Source organism: Palaemon carinicauda, chromosome 5 (genome assembly GCF_036898095.1).
Source record: "Palaemon carinicauda isolate YSFRI2023 chromosome 5, ASM3689809v2, whole genome shotgun sequence".
Lineage (NCBI taxonomy): Eukaryota > Metazoa > Arthropoda > Malacostraca > Decapoda > Palaemonidae > Palaemon > Palaemon carinicauda.
The window spans coordinates 3,689,222-3,707,367 of NC_090729.1; the positions used below are offsets into that span (position 1 = coordinate 3,689,222).

The 18,146-nt window shown below is 43.7% G+C and overlaps 1 protein-coding gene across 1 annotated transcript in view; it reads right to left on the bottom strand.

The window, feature by feature from the left end:
- Window positions 1-18,146, bottom strand: part of Hs6st (heparan sulfate 6-O-sulfotransferase) — a 64,949-nt gene that overhangs the window by 14,650 nt on the left and 32,153 nt on the right. Inside the window, exon 3 of the mRNA XM_068373738.1 lies at window positions 2,025-2,136. Coding sequence (XP_068229839.1) covers window positions 2,025-2,136 — 112 coding nt within the window. The remainder of the gene's footprint in view (window positions 1-2,024; window positions 2,137-18,146) is intronic.

The following is an 18,146-nucleotide window of genomic DNA, read 5'->3' on the forward strand; positions in this document are numbered from 1 at the left end:
AATGTATTATCTAAGAGAGAGACCTGGTCCACCCTGATCTCTCTCCCAAAACCCCTAATTGCCAAATCCAATGTTCTTGGACAGATGAGATACCCAAGCTCCTTACTAGGTAAAATCTCAGTGGAACCTACAATCTTAACAAATCCTTTTACCCACATGAAAGGAGATATGGAACTTTCACTCAAACCTGCTGCTTGAGGATCCTCATCCTGGGTAAAATTTATCCAATGCTAGCAGAAAAGGTAGTTTCCAAGGTCCCAAGCCCCACTCCAACATGCACAACAGTCGCTATGATAGCGATACTGTTGTGTGCCATTTAGGGTTAGCCAGATTATTACAGCATATCCACTTTGAACACAGTTAGCTTTGATTTCATTCACATGTACAGTAATAAAATTCACAATTGAAAATTAATTCATTAGTAGTTTCAATGAGATGAGTCTATCTTTCCCCTCATGATCTTGCTAGTATCACAAAATTGGGCTTAGATAAGACTAACCCATTCCCCTAACTATCAAGTAGATAGTAACCCCTTTGGAGAATCAAAGGGTAAGGGAACAAGGCAAAAACTAGGTTTTATCCTTTTTCCCCAACTACAAAATCGGTAAGTTAATTAAAACATATGCCTAATAAGTCGATAGGTAGAAAAAGTCAAGAGCATACAGTATTTACTGTTAGCCTCAATAGTCTTTAAATAGGATGAAAAGAGAAAAATTCATAAGGCTAACTTGATTGAAAAACTAAAAGACCCAGGAGACTAACCACTTCCTTGGGGGATTTCCTGAACTAGTCTTTTACAGGAAATTCCCTGGGGGATTCCCTGTTCTAGTCTTTTACAGAATATTAACCACTAAACAAGAATTCTGAAATAATTTACAGAAATATGGGATGAAAACTTTGAGGAATTTAGCTGACACTTAACAAGAGCTCAGCCTAATTGTTCTAAACTTACCTTATAACACTTATTAACATAAGATACAAAATGAATCAGAATGAATCATAATTTGTAAAAAGGCAAACAAAATACCTACAGGCAAACTAAACAAGATACAATACAGTAACACCAAACATCAGCTGTTCTAAGAAAAACAATGTCCTTACAGTGGCATGGAACTATGACAACAAAATACTTCCAGCATCTCCAGCCAGTGCAGAAACATATTCACCAAGAATTTTTCAAAAATTTTCTAAGATTTATGAAAAACCATACAGAATCAACTAGCACAGCATAAGAAAAAAATTATAATAATAGATATTTAAGATTAAACATGAGTACAGTAATAGAATTACCTTTGAAAGTCTAGCATACAAAACCAATTCCTTAACTTGAAAGATCCAAATACATTCTATAATTCATGTGTTTCAGGAGACTAATTGATTCATTTCGACTGTTTATAAATGCAATACTTTTCATACAAATTAAGAATATTTGTAAAAAAAAAAAAAATCTAGAATAAAAAAACCAGAGGTTCCCTATATAGAGTACTGTAGATAGGGTCTACTCAACAGATCCTCCTTTAACGACTGGGGATACAGTTAAGTATTTAATTACACTAAAAAGAGAGGTCCACCTGCCCCTCTAAGATTAATAAAGTATGTTTTGTTCTATTGTTTGCATATTGGTAGCTCAAATTGTGGCTATTTCATCCATCCAGGTGGAACATGATGTAAACTTTCATAACTGGAAAAACATTTAAACAAGTGCTGTGAATCTTTAAAGTTTTACATCATGAAAAAGCACAATACTCCAGTTCTACATCAGAGTTTTCATAACATTAAAAACAATAAGTATATACATCCTCTTTCTTTCTATTTTTGTAAAGCATTACAAACACTTCACTTTTTAAATGTTTGCAGTTGTTAAATGTTCCTGTTAGTCAATAAGAAATCCTACTTTCTCTACAAATAAGCCACAAAAAGAAATTAATATTTACTCTAAACTTGAAAAACCATAATAGAATATACCTCTATTACCATCATGGATGATATATTAAACCATATACAGAAGTCTATAAAGTGCTCACCTGCTAGCATCCTAGTTTGACGGTTATTTGCCAGATTACTGCTACATGCCATAAACTCTTCCAGGGTAACATTTTCCCACGTCTCTGCTTTATAGCATAAAGGAACTTCCTCCTGATAAACAAAATATGCATATTTTTTTATCATAAAAACTTGATAGGTAATAATTACAACTTTAAAATTTTAATAGCTTCTCAAATATTACACAATATTATTCTTTATCTTTTACATTCCATACTTCATTTAATTTCTTTAATATTTATGAAAAGAGTGTTTGTAACCAAGTAACCAAAATTCTAGCACTGCCTAACATAGCATAACTTCATTCTGGGTGGTTGAAAAACTTATCAAAACTCTGGATATATCCACACAGACCTTTTCACATAGCAGGTACTTTAGAAAATAAAATAAATTTGGAAGCAATTTGTATTTTTCCTTTTTTTTTACGGGGAGGTGATTCAGCACAAGCTGATTTAGCCTTAAAAAATTGTTAGAGAAAGGTTTCAATGAACCGCCACTAGTTACCTGGTAGCAGAGGTAGCCCAGCCTGCCCACTCACCGCGCAGCTGAGCTCATTTTTGATTGCATGCAGGACTTCGAGGGGGAGAGGTGATGGCAGCACAAGTATGTGTGAACTCTGGTTTGTGTAGTTAGGAAAAATACAAATTACTTCCAAATTTGTCATTTGTTCCTATTCAAATACAAAGCTTCACTCTTTACGTAGGAGACTCACATTAAGGTGGGTGGACGTCATTTTCAATTAGTTGAAGAACTTTGCCTCTGGATAACAAATCCCATGAGAATAGTACTGTATCCTGAAACCTCATGAACAACTAACCTCTCAATGTCAGAGGGTTGAGGGCCTCAGCAACCATGGTGAGTGAGTGGGAACTTCTAATGTGGTTTCATCCAGGAAAGCATACACAGTAGATTGACACTCACATACACCGAGACCCAGACAAAACCCAACTACCCAACGCTATGAGGTTGGGGACGTTTCAGCATACATAAATAACGTATTCAGGCAACTAAAAGAAAAATGGGGCTTACCTGCAGTCTGAAAGAGGCCAGCTTACCCAGTCTTCAGATGCTGTGCACCAAGAGAGGGGAAGATGAAGAATGAAAAGGCCAATCATTCCTTTACATTCATCTCAGACTAGCTCAAAACTCCATATAAGCATGGATAATTCCACCGAAATGGAAATATCAACCCCTTACAGTTTGGCGTACGGCTGAGTTAGACTTTCACTGCCGAGACTGAGTTTTTCCTCTAGGAGATACTGTATAACAAAAACTTAGCAATTAGGGGTATAGTGGCTCCGGGTGGAGAGACACCCCTTCCACCACACCAACCACAACAGATTGCTCTTTTTCCCTAGTATATGGTGATGGAGGACCTCCTGAAGTACCCAGACATGTGTTCTGCCACTGGGTGCAAAAATCCTCTCTGAGTGAGATGCTGGATAACTTTCAGACGTTTACTCATAAGGATGCCACTGCTTTGTGGAAGATCTTTGCATGTTGATGACTGAGATCCCTACGAGGGGTTAAGCTCCCTTGGGACCGCTGTCAGCAGAAGGTCCGGGTATCACTCTGCTTGCTGCCACAGTGAAGCTATCAGAGCATGGATAGGTTGTGTGATGATCTCACCTTGTTGAGGAGTCTCTTTATCAGGCAGAATGGGGGGAGCGCACACAAGGGTTGATTGTCCTATGGTGTTAAAAAACATCCTGGAAGGGTGCCTGTGTGTCTGATACTAATGAACAGTACACCAGAAGCTTCGGGTTGACGTCGCAAAAATGTCTACTTACAGCAATACCCACAAAGTCAGGAATTTCTTGGCTATCTGGTGATGTAAAGACCATTTGATGCCAACTATCCGATTCTTTCTGCTCAGATTGTATGATAGAATGTTCTCCTTGCCTAGAATGAACCAGGATGACAGGGAGATCAATTTATCTTCTGTCATTGCAGGATCTCAATAGCTAGATGGCACAGCAGCCCTGAAAAGTACCTCCTTACTTGTTTAGATCACCACTACCATTGTGTTGTTGCCCACCAACACTACGGAATGGCCTGAAAGAAGCGGTTGAAAGAAGTGTTGAAAGCTAGGAAGGCTGCCTTCAACTCTAGGAGGTTAATGTAGCATTACAAATCGGAGTAAGATCACAGCCCGGAGGCCATGTGCTGTAGCAGGTGAGCTCCCACTTTATTTTTCATATATCCATGAAGAGCATCAAGTCCAGGAGAGGGGAAAGATCTACCCCTTTAAGAAGGTTTGGATCGAGCATCCATCAACTTGTCTTTTCTCTACTCAAAATAAGCAAATGCAAATCTGGAGAGTCCCTGCTCTAATAACATAGGGTCTTCAGTTGGTACTGAAGTGACCAAATGCAAAGGCCACCAGGGACTAAACGCCCCAGGGACATCGTGTTGCCACTGGTGAGCTTGTAGCAAGCTTTGCATTAGAAAGGGATGAGCCATTTCCTTGAATCTTTCGATTCTGCTCTGCCGACTGTCTACCTGCATACCTAGATATACCAGACTTGTTTAGGCTGCAGGGAGGTCATCTCAAAATTTACCACAAGCCCCAGATTAAGGCAAAACTTGTGAAGTCTGTCAAGGTAAAGGAGAAGGGCCTCTACCGAGTGTCCTAGGATCCACTAGTCGTCTTGGTAATGGAAACAAATGCCGTTGGCATGGGCCCAGGTTGAAACCTGAGCAAACACTTGTAAACACGTGAGGTGCTGTCGACAGGCCGAAACACAGCACCTGAAATTGGTATATCTTTTCGAGCAGACTGAATTTTAGGTTATTACTTGATGATGGATGGATTGTGATCTGAAAATTCAGTATGCATCCTTCAAGTCCAGTGTGATCATGAAGTCCCTTGGTCTGATAGCCTGTCTGACTGTGGCTACGGTCTCCATCTTAAACGGAGTCTTTAGCATAAACTTGTTCAAGGAAGAGAGGTCTATGACTGGTCTCCAACCTCCAGATGCCCTTTCTATAAGAGAGTCGACATAAGAAGCCTGGGGACCTGTTGATGACCTCTTGGAGAGGAACCTTCTCTAACATGGTCTGGACTTCTGCCCAAAAGGTAATATCCTTAGCTGATCCCTTCTCAAAGGACAATGACCTCACTGTATCATAAATCAGGGGAGGGGGAGAGCTGCGGGAAGGGACAATGTAATCCGCTCGGAGGACGTTGATTGTACAGGGTTCAGCTCCATATCACTCCCATCTCTGTCACCTACACCTCAGGTATTCCCTCACCAGGAGGAATGTCCCCATAGTGGGGGCACTGTCCACATTTTGCAGCTTTCCCTTCCTTTCCTCATGTCTTCTTGCCCTAATAGGGCTGTTTAGAAGAGGGAACCTTGGCAGGGGTCTGCCGAGAAGGCTCCTTCGACATCTTGTGCGCTTGCCTTTGCACAGGGAACATTTTCGATGTAACCAGTGCCGAAGAGGAAAGACGAGAAGTAACAGTCCTATGGAGGAGAGAGTTATGGCTCGCCTTTATCCATTTCTCAGCAACAACCTTAGACTGAGGCAATTCTAGCCTTGGCTTAATGGGTTGTAGGCATGGCAGAGGAGAACTAATACCATTTCTCTCTCAAGAGGGGGGGGGGGGGGATGGCTGAGTCCATTAACTGTCCAGATAGGGGACAGGACCAGCAGCAAGAAGTCATACTCCCCTTGCACACTGACAGGTGCTTTAGGGCTAGCCAGAGCTGGCAGTACCCATTCCGAACCGTCAGAGTCCAAATCTAAAACTTTATCCAACTCATGGCTCACACCTAGTTAGGGCTGAGTTAAGTCAGAGTCGTTATTGTGTACCCTAGCAGGGGACTGAGGCCTAGGAGGAGGATCCATGGCCGAGGGAGTCGACAAGGCAGCCAATGCCTCCTGAATTATCCTCTGAAGAACTGAATCTTCCACAATCATGGATGTAAAGTTCTTAGGGAGAGAACTCAAGTCTTTCTGATGTCATGGCTTATTAGTGAAGGAAGCTAGGATACTATACTATCAGTCTCTTTCGAATGAGCTTCTGCAGCCATGAAGACTGAGAAGGTTCAACAGGAGCAGCAACTGGCTCCAGTGGCTAAGAGGTGGAGGCAGAGTCAACTGTCAAGATGGGCTCCAGTGGCAAAGAGGTGGAGGCAGAGTCAACTGTCAAGATGGGCTCCAGTGGCAAAGAGGTGGAGGCAGAGTCAACTGTCAAGATGGGTTCCAGTGGCAAAGAAGTGGAGGCAGAGTCAACTGTCAGGATGGGCTCCAGTGGCAAAGAAGTGGAGGCAGAGTCAACTGTCAAGATGGGCTCCAGTGGCAAAGAAGTGGAGGCAGAGTCAACTGTCAAGATGGGCTCCAGTGGCAAAGAGGTGGAGGCAGAGTCGAACTGTCAAGATGGGCTCCAGTGGCAAAGAAGTGGAGGCAGAGTCAACTGTCAAGATGGGCTCCAGTGGCAAAGAAGTGGAGGCAGAGTCAACTGTCAAGATGGGCTCCAGTGGCAAAGAAGTGGAGGCAGAGTGAACTGTCAAGATGGGCTCCAGTGGCAAAGAGGTGGAGGCAGAGTCAACTGTCAAGATGGGCTCCAGTGGCAAAGAGGTGGAGGCAGAGTCAACTGTCAAGATGGGCGACAGTCTGTAATTGTCTATGAACAAGACCTCTATCAAAGATCGTGATTTCCTGCTCATCCTCAGGTGGAGTGCGTCTCCTGGAGGAGACGTAACCTGCCCTGGCTTCCTATATCTCTTGCCAATCTTATCTAGGACGATTTCCAATTGTTCCCACATTGTTACAGACTTAGAGTGGTGAGCCTTAGCCACCTTCGTATCCAGTTACTTCTGATACCTGGATATGTCTGCAAGTGACAAGAAAGTGGGACGTGGCACTGGTGCCAATGAGGGAAGTGCATTGACTTGGGGAAGAACTGCAGCATGAATGGTGGCGCATGAGCCCATGTTGCATGCGTTGGCACACTAACACTTGCAATAGCTCTCTAGAGCCTCACAAAAAGCTGTACCTCGAGCTCATCCTCACAAAGATGAGCATTCTTGGATGGTAAAAGAAAAAAAGGAAATAAAGTTAATATCGCCAATTCAAAGGAAAATCCCAAGAGAGAGAGAGATGTGCAGGTCTTCACTCAACCGTAGCCAAATCAAAAGTGAACTCAGCTGCGGGGCGAGTGAGTGAGCGGGCAGGCCAAGCTAACCCCCACAATTATTATCATTATTATTATTATTATTTGCTAAGCTACAACCCTAGCTGGAAAAGCAGGATGCTATAAGCCCAGGGGCTCCAACAGGGGAAATAGCCCAGTGAGGAAAGGAAAAAAGGAAAAAAAATATTTTAAGAAGAGTAACAACATTAAAACAAATATCTCCTATATAAACTATTAAAACTTAAAACAAAACAAGAGGAAGAGAAATAAGATAGTGTGCTCAAGTGTACCCTCAAGCAAGAGAACTCCAACCTAAGACAGTGGAAGACCATGGTATAGAGACTATGGCACTACCCAAGACTAGAAAACAATGGTTTGATTTTGGAGTGTCCTTCTCCTAAAAGAGCTGCTTACCACAGCTATAAAAGTCTCTTCTACCCTTACCAAGAGGATAGTGGCCACTAAGCAATTACAGTGCAGGAACCCCTTGAGTGAAGAAGAATTGTTTGGTAATCTGTGTTGTCAAAGATGTATGAGGACTGAGGAGAATATGTAAAGAATAGGCCAGACTATTCAGTGTGTGTGTGTGTGTGTGTGTGTGTGTGTGTGTGTGTGTGTGTGTGTGTGTGTGTGTGTGTGTGTGTGTGTGTAGGCAAAGGGAAAATAAACCGTAACCAGAGAGAAGGATCTAATGTAGTAATGTCTGGCCAATCAAAAGACCCTATAACTCTCTAGCGGTAGTATTTCAACGGGTGGCTGGTGTCCTGGCCAATCTACTTCTGTACCTAACTAGCATAGGGTCATTGATACCTCACTTTAAAGTTTTTATGCCTAAACCAGCTTGCACTGAATCATCTCTCCAATGTAAAGAACTAAGGTTTGTATTCATGTAAGAATAAATAAAGATTTCTACATGTTCATACCTTTTACAAGGTTTAACACACAGATTCCAAGTATTGTATGACATGAAAAAAAATAAAATGTTCAGTTTTTAATAACATGATAAACTAGATAAAAGAGTACTATATAAAAAAATGGGTGGGAAGTATGTCACTATAAAGTCTGTGTCACAAATAAACGAAAAAAAAATACTTTCAGTACAATAATGTTTATTCTCTCACGCTCTGTACCTATTCAGTGACCCCTCACTTATTGCGGTAGATAGGTTCTAAGATTGGCCCCAAAACTTGAATTTCCGTAAAGTATGTACACCATATTTATTTGATTATTCAATGTGTATTTGGACGTTTTTAAACTGTCCCTTTACTGTTAACAACCCACCCTTTCCTCTGTTAATAACAGGGACAACTGTTGAGCAATATGAAATCAATAGGAAAGTTTACAGTACACTACTGTACCATATAACAAGGGTTAAAAACAGTAGTAAGCTACTGTATTGGTAAATTTACCATACAGTAGAGGTTACTGTACTGTATAGCGAAGTACACACAGCTATACAGTACAGTGTATGACGTGATTGGCAAGCGTTTAATTAAAAGAAATACAGTATACAGTACATACAGCAATAATATATAATACATTATCACGTTACTGTACTGTATTACATGTATCACGTACAATACAGTACAGTAATACCTACGATTTTTAAAATGAAGATTGTTACTGTACTAACCATGAAAAAAGTTGAAGTTAAACTTGAATGATGATGGTAATGAATTTGCTCCGTGGTAAAAATGATGACGATGAAGGTAATGACGACTTTTACTGTGTAACCAATGATTGTATTTCATGTCTCTTCAGACGGATTTGCCATTTCCTGGGATACTTCTTCCACTTCTTCTCAAGCTGCAGCCAAAGTAATAGCAGCGGAAACTGGCTCTTTTTCGCAAGGCTGCAAAAACATTGTGATTGGCAGTTGCTGCCATTGCTTATTTTTCTGTTCAAAGAGCATCTTGTAAGGAACATGACTTCGTCAACCATGTTGCAGAATTGTACAGAAAGAACCATATCTTAGCCCCATTCCTGTGACTCCTCTTGCAACTTGTTAGCCAGGTTGCAGAACTTGGCGAGCCGTTTTAAAGTCATGCCAGTTTGGTCAACAACTTCCGTTTCTTGCTGCGTTTCTACTTCTTCCTCGCTTGCTGGCTTCGTCAAGTCTTTGAGGTTTGCGCCGGTTAGCGGCTGGGAGTGGCAGTTTTGCGATTTATCAACGTCTCCCGTGGTCATCAAAGCCCGCACCTCCAATGATCGCAGCCAACTGCAGAGCTCTCTGTACTATGGAGTGTTGGATTTCAGCAGGTCTAAATCCTTTGTCATCATAAACAACTTCCGGCCACAACTTCTTCCACCTGATGTTAATGGTGGATTGCTTCATTTCTTGCAATGCCTTCTGAATATTTTGGAGGCACGTAGCAATTGTGTACTGATGCCAGTATGCTTTCAAATGAAATCTTCATCTCCTTAGGTGGCATCCACAGAAGAAACCAGGTTTGCCAGGGCATTCCTCATGTATAAGGACTTGAACGCTCTGATAACCCCTGATCCATAGGCTGAATAAATGACATTGTATTAGTCGGCATGAACTCAATCTGAACCTCTTATATTACAGATCAGTAGCGTGACCACCAGCGTTATCCATAAGGAGAAGGATTTTGAATGGAAAGCCCTTCTCTAATAGATACACCTAGACTTACAGGATAAAACACTGGTGAAACCAGTCGGAGGTCAGCATCTTCGTTATCCAGGCCTTTGGAATGTGCATCTAATGTTTCATATTTTTCTTTTTTAAAGACCTTGGGGTTGTTAAGCTTGTGAATAAGCCCTTACTTTAACATAAGTCCTGCAGCATTGCCACACACCACAAGGGTCACATGATCCTTGTATGCTTTAAAGCCAGAGGGTTTTGCTTCTACCTTAAACAGAAAAGTTTGCACCGGCATTCTTTTCCAAAACAAGCCTGTCACGTCAATATTAAAAACTTGTTCGGGCTTATATTCACCTTCGTAAATAATCTTATCGAAAGTTTCATTGACGCCTATTTCAGCAGCGATTGTGTAAGTAGTAGCAGCCTCACCATGCAAGGAAATAACAAATTCGTAGGTAATTTGTATTTTTCCTAACTATACAAACCTTAGCTATTTAATATGGGTAATTACTTTCGGCGTAGCTGAAATGACGAGTCATTAGAATTCTAACGAGGGTTTACTACCCCACCGCTGGTTAGCGGGGGGTAGGGAGGGTAGCTTGCTACCCCTCCCCCTCACACACACCTGTGCTTGAGCTCACTTTGCTTAGATGTAGAACTTCATGGGGGATAGGGCTGGCGGGCAAGTTTGATTAAATAGCTAAGGTTTGTACAGTTAGGAAAAATTTTATTTTTATTAATAAAATAAATTTTTGAATATACTTACCCGGTGATCATATAAGCTGTCAGCTCTGCTGCCCGACAGAAAAACCTAAGGACAAAATACGCCAGCGATCGCTATACAGGTGGGGGTGTACATCAACAGCGCCATCTGTCGAGCAGGTACTCAAGCACTCCATGTAAACACAGAACCAATTTTCTCCTCGGTCCACTGGGTCTCTATTGGGGAGGAAGGGAGGGTCCTTTAATATATGATCACCGGGTAAGTATATTCAAAAATTTATTTTATTAATAAAAATAACATTTTTCAATATTAAACTTAGCCGGTGATCATATAAGCTGATTCACACCCAGGGGGGTGGGTAGAGACCAGCATTACATGTTTACATTATTAAGAGCTAAGTATTTTGTATTTCATTTTAGCAGTTATTCAAAATAACAAACATAAAATAAATAAGTACCTGGTAAGGAAGTCGACTTGAACAATTGCTCTGCCTTTTTAAGTACGTCTTCCTTACTGAGCCTCGCGATCCTCATAGGATGCTGAGCGACTCCTAGGAGCTGAAGTATCAAGGGTTGCAACCCATACTAAAGGACCTCATCAAAACCTCTAATCTAGGCGCTTCTCAAGAAAAGAATTTGACCACCCGCCAAATCAACCAGGATGCGAAAGGCTTCTTAGCCTTCCGGACAACCCAAAAACAACAATAAAAAACATTTCAAGAGAAAGATTAAAAAAGGTTATGGAATTAGGGGAATGTAGTGGTTGAGCCCTCACCCACTACTGCACTCGCTGCTACGAATGGTCCCAGGGTGTAGCAGTTCTCGTAAAGAGACTGGACATCTTTAAGATAAAAAGACGCGAACACTGACTTGCTTCTCCAATAGGTTGCGTCCATTATACTCTGCAGAGATCTGTTTTGTTTGAAGGCCACTGAAGTTGCGACAGCTCTAACTTCATGTGTCCTTACCTTCAGCAAAGCATGGTCTTCCTCATTCAGATGGGAATGAGCTTCTCGTATCAACAGTCTAATATAATAGGAAACTGCATTCTTCGACATAGGTAAAGAAGGTTTCTTAATAGCACACCATAAAGCTTCTGACTGTCCTCGTAAAGGTTTAGTTCGTTTCAAATAGAACTTAAGAGCTCTAACAGGGCACAAGACTCTTTCTAGTTCATTTCCAACCAAATTAGAAAGGCTTGGAATATCGAACGATTTCGGCCAAGGACGAGAAGGTAGTTCGTTTTTGGCTAGAAAACCAAGCTGCAAAGAACATGTAGCCGTTTCAGATGAAAATCCGATGTTCCTGCTGAAGGCGTGTATCTCACTGACTCTTTTAGCTGTAGCTAAGCAGACGAGGAAAAGAGTCTTTAAAGTGAGATCTTTAAAGGAGGCTGATTGTAGTGGCTCGAACCTTTCTGACATAAGGAATCTTAGTACCACGTCTAAATTCCAACCTGGTGTGGCCAAACGACGCTCCTTCGAGATCTCAAAAGACTTAAGGAGGTCCTGTAGATCTTTGTTGTTGGAAAGATCTAAGCCTCTGTGACGGAAGACTGCTGCCAACATGCTTCTGTAACCCTTGATCGTGGGAGCTGAAAGAGATCTTTCCTTCCTCAGGTATAAAAGGAAGTCAGCTATTTCAGTTACAGAGGTACTGGTTGAGGATACTGATACCGACTTGCACCAGCTTCGGAAGACTTCCCACTTCGACTGGTAGACTCTAAGAGTGGATGTCCTCCTTGCTCTAGCAATCGCCCTGGCTGCCTCCTTCGAAAAACCTCTAGCTCTCGAGAGTCTTTCGATAGTCTGAAGGCAGTCAGACGAAGAGCGTGGAGGCTTGGGTGTACCTTCTTTACGTGTGGCTGACGTAGAAGGTCCACTCTTAGCGGAAGATTTCTGGGAACGTCCACCAGCCATTGCAGTACCTCGGTGAACCATTCTCTCGCGGGCCAGAGGGGAGCAACCAACGTCAACCTTGTCCCTTCGTGAGAGGCGAACTTCTGCAGTACCTTGTTGACAATCTTGAACGGGGGGAATGCATATTATTATTATTATTATTACTATCCAAGCTACAACCCTAGTTGGAAAAGCAAGATGCTATAAGCCCAGGGGCTCCAACAGGGAAAAATAGCCCAGTGAGGAAAGGAAATAAGGAAATAAATAAATGAAGAGAACAAATTAACAATAAATCATTCCAAAAACAGCAACAACGTCAAAACAGACATATCATATATAAACTATTAACAACATCAAAAACAAATACTGTATGTCATAAATAAACTATAAAAAACTCATGTCCGCCTGGTCAACAAAAAAGCATTTGCTCCAACTTTGAACTTTTGAAGTTCTACTGATTCAACCACCCGATTAGGAAGATCATTCCACAACTTGGTAACAGCTGGAATAAAACTTCTAGAGTACTGCGTAGTATTGAGCCTCGTGATGGAGAAGGCCTGGCTATTAGAATTAACTGCCTGCCTAGTATTACGAACAGGATAGAATTGTCCAGGGAGATCTGAATGTAAAGGATGGTCAGAGTTATGAAAAATCTTATGCAACATGCATAATGAACTAATTGAACGACGTTGCCAGAGATTAATATCTAGATCAGGAATAAGAAATTTAATAGACCGTAAGTTTCTGTCCAACAAATTAAGATGAGAATCAGCAGCTGAAGACCAGACAGGAGAACAATACTCAAAACAAGGTAGAATGAAAGAATTAAAACACTTCTTCAGAATAGATTGATCACCGAAAATCTTGAAAGACTTTCTCAATAAGCCTATTTTTTGTGCAATTGAAGAAGACACAGACCTTATATGTTTCTCAAAAGTAAATTTACTGTCGAGAATCACACCTAAAATTTTGAAAGAGTCATACATATTTAAAGAAACATTATCAATACTGAGATCCGGATGTTGAGGAGCCACCGTCCTTGACCTACTTACAATCATACTTTGAGTTTTGTTAGGATTCAACTTCATACCCCATAATTTGCACCATGCACTAATTCTAGCTAAATCTCTATTAAGGGATTCACCAACCCTAGATCTACATTCAGGGGATGGAATTGATGCAAAGAGAGTAGCATCATCTGCATATGCAACAAGCTTGTTTTCTAGGCCAAACCACATGTCATGTGTATATAGTATGAAAAGTAATGGGCCAAGAACACTACCCTGTGGAACACCGGATATCACATTCCTATAATCACTATGGTGCCCATCAACAACAACTCTTTGAGATCTATTACTTAAAAAATCAATAATAATGCTAAGAAACGACCCACCCACTCCCAACTGTTTCAGTTTGAAAACAAGGGCCTCATGATTAACACGGTCAAAGGCAGCACTAAAATCAAGGCCAATCATACGAACTTCCTGACCACAATCAAGGGATTTCTGTACAGCATTGGAGATTGTAAGAAGGGCATCACATGCTCCAAAGCCTTTACGAAAACCAAATTGCAAACTAGGGAGTAGATGATTACCTTCAGCAAACCTATTAAGACGTTTTGCCAGAAGACGTTCAAAAACTTTAGATAATATGGGAGTTATGGAAATTGGGCGGTAATCAGTGGGACTTGAGCTACCACAAACACATTTACATAGAGGAGTAACATTACCAATTCTCCAACTAGTGCTAAAAGCTCCTCTTCTTGCTAACTTGCGCAAAATAACAGATAAAGGTCTAGATGGGACCAATCCAGTAGAAAAGCATCTATATGAACTGCTGCTGGGTCTGGGATTGGCGAGCAATAATTTGGGAGCCTCTTGGTCATTGAGGTTGCAAAGAGATCTATGGTAGGTTGGCCCCATGTGGCCCAAAGTCTCTTGCATACATTCTTGTGAAGGGTCCATTCTGTTGGGATGATTTGACCCTTCCGACTGAGGCGGTCCGCCATGACATTCATGTTGCCTTGAATGAACCTCGTTACTAGAGACAGGTTTAGATCTCTTGACCAGGTGAGGAGGTCCCTTGCAATCTCGTACAACTTCATAGAATGGGTCCCTCCTTGCTTGGAGATGTACGCCAAGGCCGTGGTGTTGTCGGAGTTCACCTCCACCACCTTGCCTAGAAGGAGGGACTTGAAGCTTTTCAAGGCCAGATGAACTGCCAGTAGCTCCTTGCAGTTGATATGTAACGCTCTTTGCTCCGAGTTCCAGGTGCCCGAGCATTCCCGACCGTCTAATGTCGCACCCCAGCCCGTGTCCGATGCGTCCGAGAAGAGAACGTGGTTGGGGGTCTGAGCAGTCAGGGGCAGACCCTCTCTGAGGTTGATGTTGTCCTTCCACCAGGTCAGTGATGACTTCATCTTCTCGGAAATAGGGATCGAGACCGCTTCTAGCGTCTTGTCCTTACTCCAGTGAACAGCCAGGTGAAATTGAAGGGGACGGAGGTGCAGTCTCCCTAACGCAATGAACTGGTCCAGTGATGAAAGCGTCCCTATCAGACTCATCCACTGTCTGACTGAACATCGGTCTTTCATTAGCATGTTCTGGATGCATCCTTGGGCTTGACTTATTCTGGGGGCCGACGGAAAAGCCCGAAAAGCTTGACTGTGAATCTCCATCCCTAGGTACACTATAGTTTGGGATGGGACCAGTTGGGACTTTTCCATATTGACCAGGAGACCCAATTCCTTGGTCAGATCTAGAGTCCACTTTAGATTCTCCAGACAGCGACGACTGGACGAAGCTCTTAAAAGCCAGTCGTCCAAATAGAGGGAGGCTCTGATGTCTGCTAAATGCAGGAATTTGGCAATATTCCTCATCAGTTTCGTAAAGACAAGAGGCGCCCTGCTTAGGCCAAAGCACAGGGCTTGAAATTGGTAGACAACCTTCCCGTAAACGAACCTTAGAAAAGGTTGGGAATCTGGGTGGATGGGGACGTGAAAGTAAGCGTCCTTGAGGTCTAAAGAGACCATCCAGTCTTCCTTCCTGACCGCTGCTAGAACAGACTTTGTCGTCTCCATGGCGAACGTCTGCTTGGTGACAAAGACATTCAGAGCACTGACGTCTAGCACCGGTCTCCAACCTCCTGTCTTCTTTACCACTAAGAAGAGACGGTTGTAGAAGCCCGGGGATTGATGGTCCCGGACTTTGACTACCGCTCCCTTTTCTAGTAAGAGAGACACCTCTTGCTTCAAAGCTAGTCTCTTGTCCTCCTCTCTGTACCTGGGAGAGAGGTCGATGGGAGTCGTTGCTAGAGGGGGCTTGCGCAAGAATGGGATCTTGTACCCTTCTCTGAGCAACTTCACAGATTGTGCATCTGCGCCCCTGTTCTCCCAGGACTGCCAGTAGTTCTTGAGTCTGGCTCCCACTGCTGTCTGAAGAAGGTGGCAGTCAGACTCTGCCTCTAAAGGACTTGGTACCTTTCTTCTTGCTCCCACGTTTCCCTTCGGCACGAGCACCTCCTCTGCTGGAGGCTCTGCCACGAAAGGGCGGAATAAATCTTGACGCTGGAGTATCCATCCTGGGTCTAGACACGGAAGGCAAAGGGGTGGCTTTGCGTGCAGATGACGCAACTAGGTCATGCGTGTCTTTTTGAATCAAGGAGGCAGCAATCTCCTTGATCAACTCCTCTGGGAAAAGGCACTTCGAGAGAGGAGCAAACATAAGCTCCGACCTCTGACATTGTGTTACTCCAGCTGACAAGAAGGAGCAAAGGTTTTCTCGTTTCTTGAGGACCCCGGAAACGAACGAAGCCGCAAGCTCACTGGAACCGTCCCGTATGGCCTTGTCCATGCAGGACTTAATGAGCATGGAAGTTTCCTTGTCAGAAGGGGAGGTCTTCCTGCTCAACGCTCCCAAACACCAATCCAAAAAGTTAAACACTTCGAACGCTCTGAACACTCCTTTCATCAGATGATCTAAATCTGAAGGAGTCCAACAAATCTTGGAACGTCTCATGGCCAGCCTGCGGGGAGAGTCTACTAGACTTGAGAAGTCGCCCTGGGCAGAGGCAGGAACTCCCAAGCCGAGAACTTCTCCCGTGGCATACCAGACGCTCGATCTGGAAGCGAGTTTCGCAGGGGGAAACAAGAATGCTGTCTTCCTCAGGTGTTTTTTGGACTGCATCCAATCTCCCAACACCCTTAAAGCTCTCTTGGACGAGCGGGCGAGGACGAGCTTCGTAAAGGCAGGCGCGGATGACTGCGTGCCTAAAGCGAACTCAGATGGAGGTGAGCGTGGGGCCGCAGAAACAAACTGATCGGGATACATATCCTTGAACAGTGCAAGTACTTTCCTAAAGTCCAAGGAGGGAGGCGTGGTCTTGGGTTCGTCGATGTCCGTGTGCGGGTCGTCAAGGTGTGCAGCGTCGTCATCATCAGAGAGTCCATCGTCTGAATGCTGAGGAGGAAGCGGCAAAGGAGTAGGCATTGGCTGGTCAGCTGAGTCCGGCAGCACGGGTGCATACGTGACTGCACTGGACGCAACGTCATGGAACTGTTGGTCAGTCTGTGAGCTGGCAACAACCATAGCTGCGCGGGGGCGCAAAGCGTCTACTCCCGACTGTCTAGTCTGCTGTGGGCGAGTAGGGGTAACCACAGTGGGTTGCGGAGGTTGACGCACCGCGTCAAAACAAAACAACTTAGGTTGTTGTTGTTGTAACTCGCGAACGTCAACGGAGGGTTCCGTGCGTCGGCGAACGTCAACATGCGGCTGGCAGGGTACAGTGCGCATGGGTGGCGGGACTCTCACAGCTGGAGTGCGGGAGAAGGTAGCCTCAGCGTCAACTGGACGCACAACCGTGGTTGGTTGTAGGCTAACGGGTGCAGCGTCAACCTTCTCCGCACGAAAGTCCTGCATTAAAGATGACAACTGTGTCTGCATGGTCTGCAGCAAAGCCCACTTAGGGTCTACAGTAGCAGGTGCGGCAACAGACGGTGTTACTGCCTGTTGCGGTACCGCTTTGCCTCTCTTAGGAGGTGTGCAGTCATCGGAAGACTGCAGCGAGTCCGAACTGACCCAGTGGCTACAACTGGGCCGTTGGACTTGCGCGGAAGGGACCTTGCGTTTGAGAGGTCGTGAGACCTTGGTCCATTGTTTCTTCCGAGAAACATCTTCCGCAGACGAGGAATAAATGGGCTCTCTCGTCTTCTTGTGGGTGGGGCGATCTTGGTAAGATACGTCCGAAACCACGGAGGGAACGTCTGTCCGCTGATTAAAGCCTGTCGAACCCTTTGGTCGTACGACATTGCTTCTCCCCTGGGCTTGGGAGCTTGCAAGAGGTCCCGGACTGGGAGGACGACAGGAACGAACAGACGCACCCTCAAGCGCAACACTAACACTTTCCACAACACTTCCACTCACTTTGTCACTACCCACTGCACTCTTACCCTTCAACTCCTTGACGTCTGCCATGAGTTGATTACGGTCACTCGCCAATGACTCGACTCTCTCACCCAGAGCCTGGATGGCACGCATCATATCCGCCATCGAAGGTTGTTGTTAAGTGCTAGAAGGGGGATCAGGAGCAACCACTACAGGGGAAGGAATAGGTCGTGGGGCATGGGGAGAGGAAAAATCAACGGAGCGAGATGAACTTCTCCTGACTCTATCTCTCTCTAGCCTACGTGAATATTTCAGGAATTCGAGAAAATCGAATTCCGAAAGCCCAACGCATT